This window comes from Penaeus monodon, chromosome 38 (assembly GCF_015228065.2).
Source record: "Penaeus monodon isolate SGIC_2016 chromosome 38, NSTDA_Pmon_1, whole genome shotgun sequence".
NCBI lineage: Eukaryota > Metazoa > Arthropoda > Malacostraca > Decapoda > Penaeidae > Penaeus > Penaeus monodon.
In genome coordinates this window covers 23,877,124-23,887,104 of record NC_051423.1, presented here as the reverse complement: position 1 = coordinate 23,887,104, position 9,981 = coordinate 23,877,124, and the positions used below count along the sequence as shown (strand labels likewise).

Genomic DNA, 9,981 nt, shown 5'->3' with positions numbered 1-9,981 from the left:
TAATTTTGATAATGATTACAATTTCTTCCATGTTATATACATTCTTTAACAAATCTTAGATAAAAATCCCTGAAATACGGAACCATTACATCAACCCACACCAAGTAGTAAATTTCTAAAATCAGATTTTTTCTATTACTACAACACATGGCCATCTCCTTATAATTCACTTTTCTTACTACATCAACACCCTTTTAAAATCCACTGACCAACCAAAAGGATCAAGAAAAAGACACACTTCATTTCCTCTATTAATTTATTCTAACTCCAGCCTCCTGAAATGGGAGCCAAGCCTCCACAATTCCTAATGGTGAAATGGAACATGAAAATGAGACAAAGTCGCTATGACCCAATGACGGATGAAAAGGATTTCCCCTGACCACTCTTTGGAACTTAAGTCTGTTATCACCTTTGAGTAATAATAATAACCAACAAGTTCAAAATCTCCAGATGAACGGTATATGTCCTTCCCTTTTGTAAGGGTTTTCCAACATAGCAATGTCAATGATAATGAAATGAAGAATGACACTTTCAAAGGCGAGTGTTCCTATACCCTTGCAGAACCTCCAATTTGTTTCTTTTCTTCATGTAAGAAAGACAGAGAGAAATGAGACCAAAAGTTTGTTAAAGAGGAAATAAAAATACTAAATCTGTTGCAAAATAATTTGTACTTACTTTCCTGAAATACCCTTAAGTTTTCTTTTCCTGCTTTTCCTATTTTCATGTTTTTTCAATGTAACCTAATTATTTCCAATGCTATCTGTTGGTGTATGGAGCACTATTATATGTAAATAAAGAACTGCCGCTTAAAAAAAATCATGTTCACCAAACAGGTTTTTTTTCATAAACAAAGAGTGGACTATGAGAGGTTAAATACTTGTATAAAAGTTACAGGAGATATTCACGATCAAAAGACTGCTCTTTATATTAAACATAAGCTTTACTTTTATCTCTCTCTCTCTTTTTTTTTTTTTTTTTTTTTTTTTTAATCTCATCACACACAATCAACTTTTTCCAATATCAAACATGTATGTAGACTTTCACAACATAACTTTTAACACGGCTCTATACAGTAGCGTATGTGAGACTAAGTCTGGAATGCGAGTTAATGCTACACTAAATAAGACGAGGACATCAGTACAAGTCTGGCCCGAAAGTATATCCCAGAGGTACACGTAGTTGTCGTAGAGAACTTTTATTTTGCCTACATGTTAAAATCAGTTTGGCCTAATCCATTAAATCAGCAATTTAAAGAAGTAATGACAAGATATCTGTTTTCTTTGGTTATCTTCTTTTTTTTCTCTCTCTCCTTTTGTCAACACAAAATTGTAACAAACAATTATTGATATTGAGAATAAAAGACTCCTTGCCTTTCATATTTACATCTTAAATAGCTCTGCATAAGCATCATCACCAATTATCATAACTATTGCTATAAATAACAACAAACACGACAATAAACAGTGCTAGACAGGGATTGACGATCATGCTACCACCGCCTTGGACTCGACTGTCTCCTCTTCGTAATTCTCCGTTTTCATGTCATTCAGTCCTAGGGCTTCATTCTGGTCAAAGGTGCGCTCATACTCTTCAACTGTCATCTCTGGGTCATCATCAGGGGCATAGACATTCTGCAAGTAGCTGTTGCCAGCTGGGTCATCCATGGTGATTGTTACCAGGAGTTCTCCATTTATGACCTGTTGAAAAGCAGGTTGCTGAGATTAAGATGAACAAAAAATATGTCAGCCTTACACATACACACACACACACACACACACACACATTATCAAACTGTCAAGCAAACTAACCATCAGGTTTAAAGTGGACTACTATTTTGCCAAAATTTGATTCAACAAACAATACTCTCTCTCTCTCTCTCACTCACACACACACACACACACACACACACACACACACACACACACACACACACACACACACACACACACACACACACACACACACACACACACACACACACACACACATACACACTCGCACAAAAAGGATAAACTTAACCACTCGCACATGAGCTCCAATACCAACCCTAAACAACACAAACCCATTCCTGTCTCTCACACACCACAGATACCAATTCTCTCACCGAAGTCAAGTCGTCCGTAAGCTTCTCCATCAGGGCCCTGCGTTCACTCTGAGAGGAGTCTCCCGAGAGGAAGGGGTTACTCTTGAGGTCCTCGCGGATGTCTGTCACTAGGCCCTCCAGGGTGGTGAACCTTAAGAGGAGAAATTTTGGGTAAACTAAAGTGGTTTAAGATTAAGTTTATTCATTAATTTATTTATCTATTTATTTTATCTATTAATTTTTTAAGACTTCCTGCATTAAGTGATCTGTGTCCTTTTCACAGCTACAGAAGTATTTAAAATTAATCTGTCTGGTAAAAACTTCATATTTCAAACATTTTTTACTGTCTTCCTGGAGAGAGAGAGAGAGAGAGAGAGAGAGAGAGAGAGAGAGAGAGAGAGAGAGAGAGAGGAGGAGGAGGAGGAGGAGGAGGAGGAGGAGGAGGAGGAGGAGGAGGAGGAGGAGGAGGAGGAGGAGGAGGAGGAGGAGGAGGAGGAGGAGGAGGAGGAGGAGGAGGAGGAGAAGGAGGAGAAGGAGAAGAAGAAGAAGAAGAACAACAACAACAACAAACTTACCTCAGTCATGTAAAGGAGTTTAATTTCAACAATAAGAAAAGTAGTGAAATATATTAACCTTGGAAATCAATCTGAAACATGAATTACGCAGCTACCATGCTTTTAACTTAAAATTAAAAACTTTCAAAGAACTTGAACAACAGGATCAAAGAACTAGAACAAGGAGTAACAAGAAAGGTAGGGTATGGTGGATTGTTGCAAAGGCTCTGAACCCCCTACTCCCTTAACCACCACAACGAACCAAAGACGGCTCCGCAACCAACTCCAACCTCCACTTACTTCCCACCGAGGATTCCACTTCCAATGTAGAGGTCGAGCTCGGGGATCTCCACCGTGCACGTCTCGGTCTTGAGGACGTCGCGAGCCAAGTCGGTCGGGTCGGTGATCCTCAGGCTGATCTTCTTGCCCTTCTCGTGGATGCCGCTGCCACTCTTGACCTCGTTGGTGCGGTTGCCACAGCTCTCGCAGTGGGTGGCCATGATGATAACCTCCTGGGAAGGGGAGGTAGAGATGATGGAGAATGAGGATGCACACTTTGGGGAAGGATGGGAAAGGGAATCCATACTCTGGCAGCAAATGAAAAAGAAAGGCTAAACTTTCTACCATGTTTATTAAAAAGCAGAAAACTCATCACAAACACAAATACACACACACACATACACACACACACACACACACACACACACACACACACACACACACACACACACACACACACACACACACACACACAAAAAAAAATTGCTACAACAAGTTTTTCAGCCATTAGAATACACACTTTGATGAAGAATGAAAATACACAAGAAAACTATTAAGAAATGAAGAAAAAACAAAAGGCAAGGAATAATCCTATCAGTAATAAAGAAGAGCAAAAAATCATTTGATTTTTGCACTTGCACTCACAGTCTACTTCATAGCATTTTGAAAGCCATTACTACATACTTCTCATTACAGATACACAAATGAATGTGAATATCTTTAAATACCTGGCATTTGGAAATATGCAACCAAATTTATTCTAAAACCATGTCAAATATGGATGTCGTGGTTACACTAATGCTAATTTATCCTTTATCATCAGACTACAGCCATTACAACAAAAAAGTAATAAGCAGAACACATAATAAAATGGGAACAAAGCATATGACGACGACAACAGCTGCAGCACACGTAATAATAATAATAATAATAATAATAATAATAAATAATAACAGCAACAACAATTCACAAAAAAACACAATCTCACCTGAAAGTATGGAATCTGCGTGACCTTCATCTTGGTCTCAACAGGCTTAGAACACCGATCGCACAGCGTAGAAAAGCTCAACACTTCATTCTTGATGTCTTCTTTCTCTTCCTCTTCCTCTTCCTTGCCTTCCTCTCCTTCTCCCTCTCCATTTCCCTCTCCCTCTTCCTTCTCCTCTTCTTCCTCAGCTTCCTGGACGGCTGTCAGCTCAGATTCCACTTCCTGTAGGCCGAGAGCCATGTTCTGCTCGGCCGTTCTTCTATAATTCTTTTTCTTGAGCTCTGGGTCTGGTTTGGGGGCAAAAGGGTTCTCCACAAAGCTGTTGCCTGTCGTGTCATCCACCTACACATTGGGATGGTGTCAGGTCATTAACATTTTGCTTACTAAGATTATCATTATCATCAACACTCTCTTTCTGTATGTCATCTAGATACATTCATACAAAAAAGGAAGATTGAAAAAAAAGAAGGAAAGGAAAAATTAAAAAGCATAAAGCACAAAAAAAAAAGAAAGAAAGAAAGAATGAAAGAAAGAAGAAGCAATTGAGGAAAAGTAAGAATAATATCCATGATAAAAGCAAGTAAAGAGACAGAGAGAAAGAGATAAATCGAGAGACAAAGAGACAGAGAGACAGGAAAAAGAAAAGAGAAAGAGAAAAAGAGAGAAAAATAAAGAGAATAGAAAGAGAAAGACAGCAAAAAAGAAAGAAAGAAAGAAAGAAAGAAAGAGAGAAAGAAAGAAAAAAGTTACATACAACTATCGTGAAGGGCTCCTCTAGTGACAGGAGGGAGGTTAGCTTGTCCATAAAGATCTCAATCTGTTCTGCGACTTCGGGGTTAATCAGCCTTCTAGCAGACTGATCCTGGTTAAGTCCTTCAATTGTGCGACGGATGATCCCTTCGACTGTGGTCACCTCTGCAACCAAACAGAGTGGATGTTAGCTATGCAGGCAGAAACAGACAGTAGTTTTCTTTTTCTTTTCCTCTGAAGATGCTTTATATACCTTATAGTTTTTTAATACATGACATGTACAAATACTTCTATTTCCCCCTCTCTGCTTCCCCTCCCATTCTTACCTCCCTTCCCTCTTTCCCATCACTCAACCCAACATCACCTCTCTGTCTCTCCTCCATATTCTTACAATATCCTTCAGTTCCTTCTTCCATTCAGTTCCATTTCCTCATCTCCTTCCCTGATTCTGTGACTCCCCTTGATAACTACCACTTCATTTCCTATTCGCTTACATTTGCACATCTCTTCACCTCTTCCCTGGTTCCCCTTCCACCCCTACATTCTCACCCACCTTCCACCTTACCACCATCCACATCCTACTGCCAAGCTCACCTCCCTTCTCGCCATCTCCTGGGATTTCCAGCTCCACCTCAGGGATGCTGAAGGTGGCATGGTCCGACTTGACCACCTGACGACTCAGGTCCCGAGCTTCCTTTATGGCCAGCTCGTAGCGCACCCCCAACTCTTGCACTCGGCCCGGTTGGAAGCCTGTGTTGTGGTGGCCACAGTGGGAGCAGTCGAAGGAGGTTAAGATCACCTCGCGGAAGTGCGGGATTCGGGTCATCAGCAGACGGGTGGTTCCCTGAGGATATTGTGGGTAATGATATATAGATAATGTAATAGTCATAAGATATCACTAATAGTAAAAATGCTAAATATATTAACAATGATGATGATGATGAAAAAAAATAACACACAATCTCTCACACACACACACACACACACACACACACACACACACACACACACACACACACACACACACACACACACACACACACACACACACACACACACAATACTAATAATAATTCAGAGAAATAATGAGATGAAATTTAAGATAAATATCACAAAGCAGGGCCATCACCAAAACTCCATGATGATAATGTTGAGGAAGACCAGAACTAGTTGAGGAAGAGTATCAAATTATGATAAGGAGAATTCTTAAAGTACTGATGACCAAATTTAACCTTTTTATAAGTTATAATTAATCTTTTTTGCAGCAAGAAGGGAGGAATAAGATAAAAAATATATAGTCTTTAAGGGTTAACACATTTATTGATTTATTATAAAAAAAAAGTACCTTTCCCTTTCTGATTCCCACCTTGGAAGAAGCTGGATACTGACCACAAGCCAATGGTAGTGACTCACAAGTAACCTAGCTTCTCGTACAAAAATAGTATTGCTTTGATGATCACGCTTACCATTGTCACACATGTATCAGCGTGATTTTCTATTTGTGAAGTTCATATTATATATACATATATACTTTGGCAATAGTAGCACAAACCTGAGACAAAAAAAGGTACTTTTCAAACAACTATCACACAATAATGACAACAATAACTCACCATTTCTTGGCAACAGAGACAAACAATAACTCACCATTTCTTGGCAACAGAGACAAACAATAACTCACCATTTCTTGGCAACGGAGACAGAGACTTTCAATTATGGTGACGTGTGGATCATCACTCTCAGACGCAAGGTCCACGTATATGGGCTCCACTCCCTCCCCCATCCTGTAGAGCTTTTGGTATTTGCAACTGAGATTCTGAAATGGAAAGAAGCTCTGTATTAATAATGTTACAAGCTTTGAGGATTAAAAAGTTTATACTGATAATGGCAACTGAAATGAACACCATTAGATAAATGACAGGTTTTTGCAATGATTTCTGGTCTACATCCATATCCTATCCTCTTTAAAGTGTTATTTTACTTTCAAATATTTTCAAAACAGTTTTGGGACTTTGCTAGGAGGAAAACAAGCAAAGAGAAAATTACTTGTCTTTTTCATTCTTCATAACTGATGATGATGGAAAAGATGAAATATATAAAAATTATCTTTATCAATATTATTTTTTAAGTGAAAATGTGAACAGCATTCCTCTATCCATTAACCAAAGATGACATGCTATTACTAGAACACCTTCACTAAAGTCCTATGTTGGGTAATGAAATGATGTGCCTACATATATCCTATATTTCACTGATGGACAAAAATTCCTCACAAAATATATAGATAATATGATATCAATTTACTCTTCTTATTGAAACTACAAAAGAATCAATGGAAGCAAATTCTAGAGATTGGACATAACCGTTTCTGCCACTCCCTGCCAGTTCATATTATATACTGTAAATCTTTAAACTCAGTACATAATGAGGCTTAAAAAAAAGAGAGAGAATGGCCCTTACGATTAAGTGTTCTTGCCTCCAAATGGTTACATTCCTACTAAGGTTTGGTGAAGCCAGTCTTATGCCTTGTGTACTTCAGTTCATATGCTATAACATAGTAATTTTTAAAAACTGCACCACTTCCTACTTATTTTTTATTTATTTATTTATTTATTTTTTACAAAGCAATGACTATCCATCCAAGAAAAGAGTAGTGCAATCAAGCAACTGCTGTGGCCTCCTGGCAAGATAGTGCTTGCACTGATCACATACATGAAAATAAAAAGCTGAAGAGGTCTACATCATCTATCAAGCTAAAATATAGATTGTGGCTTGTCAACCTTTTCCAGAACTAACAGGTATAGACACTGTGCCAGCTAGAGAAAGGGTCCTGGCAGACATCTACAAGATTTCCTTTGCAAGTTAATAATAATATATTTGTGTGACATGTAATACTTTGGTATACTTTTACAAAATGACTGCACTAACAGGGTAAATCTAATGATGCTGTTAAAAAGCTCCACTCATCGGTACATGAAATAATAAACTCAAGAAAACAAAAATGCGGAAAATAGCTTGTGACACATACCACTCAGAAAGCAAATCCAAGGCAATCTGGTGGGGTCTGGGGGCTGATTTCCTGATTGGGTTGGGGTCTGGTGGCAAAGCCTTTAGATCAGGAAGGATTTTAGTTCATAGTGATGTTTGCGTATTCAAAAAAGTGCTTCCAAGGTTGTTGGGTGGAGTAATAAGAGACTTAGTCTGTGAGGGTAGAGTCACTTTGTAAACATTTACCAATAGTTTTGTTTTTTCCTGAACAAGTCATTTGTGATAGAAGACAACTGCAGATTCATGCATAATATATTAAGAATAATCAAAATGAAAAATAATTACTGTAGGGTTGGATGGCTGTGTAAAATAAATATATTTTAACTACCACCTTCCACGTTCTTCAACCAAAGGTACAGTTTTAGTGCATGATGATATGACTTTCATGAGTGATGGTATATGTTCCCTTAACAGATTGATGAAATTGCAATTAAATCAAAGAGGTTTTGATATAAAAATATGACAGCAGTTCTTTTGATCTTCATTCTTTCCTGGTAAATAATCAAGTGATGCATTTATGTTTAAACTGCTGTGCATTTGGCTACAAATGAGCCATTTATCAGGGATATAAAACTACTCTTTAATCAATCAATCAATGGGGCTGATGCATAGCCACACCCAACTGCAAGGGTTCCTCAGAGGATCCTACCAGGCCTTAGCCCATTCCTAACTTCTTGTGATAGGTCTGATCAATCTGTCCAAGCCATGACTTCCTAGGTCCTCTCACGGGCCTCCTCCACCCTGAGTTATCTCAGGAAGAGACAACCTGATGGGCAGTATCATTCCTAAATGAAAACTATACTTAACCCAATGCCACCGGGTGGCATGATTGTACATGCCCCAGGAAAACGGGAAAGGCACACTATGGCATGTGTATGCGTGCCACCTGGAATATAATCCAGGCATACAATGTCATGCATGTAATGCCACCCAGCAGGAAAGGGTTAATAAGCCAGTCATATGTAAGGACTGTTTCATGTTCCTTTTGGTTTAGGTTGACGTGTAGAATGACTATCTGAGGCAGTTCCTGTTCTTGCTTCGTGAAGACGTATGACTGCAGTATTGGTTTCAGTGTGGGACGTATACTGACGATGTGGGTCATGCACAGACAATACACTCAGAAAGATTATCATAAAATGAGGAGTCACTACAAGCTCTGTTCTGCCAAGATATACATGAAGTGTTTTTAATTACCTCAGTGCCATATTGTTATGAGGCACTGGCACAACCATGATCACTGTGAACACGGTACACAATGTATGAGATGTCGTAAAATAAATAACACAGTTTCCTTTCCTCTTTTGCAGTGGGCAGAAAACACAGCTGTTTTACTCATTTAGTCTCAAAAGCTCCCATAAACTCCCTCTTGAGACTGACTTGCAAAGGTGCCACAAGCCTGTGGGGTGGAAGGGAGGGGGAGGGGGAGGGGGAGGTGGGGATTTACTATTGCGAAAATTAAAGTTTTGAACAAATAATGATCGCCAGATTCATTGCAACCACAACTAATCTTTGGCAGAACAAAATTTTTCTTAATTCGGTGGTATTTAAAAAGATTACTTTGCATCAGGTTTCCCCAGACCATGTGCAAGGACTGGTGTTTATACTTGGGAGTGTAGGGTATTTATTTCTTTGATTAAGGCCTTAGCTGGTACTTTAAATAAAGCAAGAAAGCCAAATAAAACTTCAGAACAAAACAAATACATTATTCTAGTCACCTAAATAATACGATATAAACATTAAAATTAATCAACACGAAGTTTCAGAAAACTATATTACTCACGAAGACTTTTTTTTCTCTCTCTCTTCTCCTCTCGTAACAACTGGTGTTATTTTGGCTCTGCTCTCCTCTTCTGCCAACGGGTGTCACACAGATAACGTGACAACCACAAAATCAAAGAAAAGAGCGAGAATTTACAAGAGAGTCGGAAATTTCGGCCTTGCTTGTGGTGTTTCCTCGATCAGCTGGCTGCGATTTATGTCCGGGTTGAGAAGGAGATATTCCAGTTTTATTATTTTTTCTTTTCATGCATTGTTATAGATATCATTTTTTTGGATTTAAAATCATTAAAGGTTTATCTTTTTTAATTAGTATTTTTGGTTTGTTATGAGAAAAACTGGGGTAGATATTTATGGGATTGTAAATAGTTTACGCAAAGGGTATCTACGGCTGTTTCTACGTGTTTCTTTGATTTTCCAGAAAAGCCGAGACGTTCTCCGATTATGTAATTATATGCACAAATAATCTAACACAAACAAAGCATAGAAAACTTAATTTGGTT

At 38.5% G+C, this 9,981-nt stretch overlaps 1 protein-coding gene across 1 annotated transcript; it reads right to left on the bottom strand.

The window, feature by feature from the left end:
• Nucleotides 1-238: 238 nt before the first annotated feature.
• On the bottom strand, nucleotides 239-9,681 carry LOC119596902 (zinc finger protein ZPR1-like). Its single transcript, XM_037946265.1, has 8 exons — nucleotides 9,483-9,681; nucleotides 6,336-6,470; nucleotides 5,249-5,498; nucleotides 4,659-4,819; nucleotides 3,905-4,246; nucleotides 2,938-3,149; nucleotides 2,105-2,234; nucleotides 239-1,697 (listed from the first exon to the last, which is right to left on the bottom strand). Exons 2-8 carry the CDS (start codon nucleotides 6,435-6,437, stop codon nucleotides 1,485-1,487), a joined length of 1,410 nt encoding a protein of 469 aa, XP_037802193.1. The 5' UTR covers nucleotides 6,438-6,470; nucleotides 9,483-9,681; the 3' UTR covers nucleotides 239-1,484.
• Nucleotides 9,682-9,981: the final 300 nt, after the last annotated feature.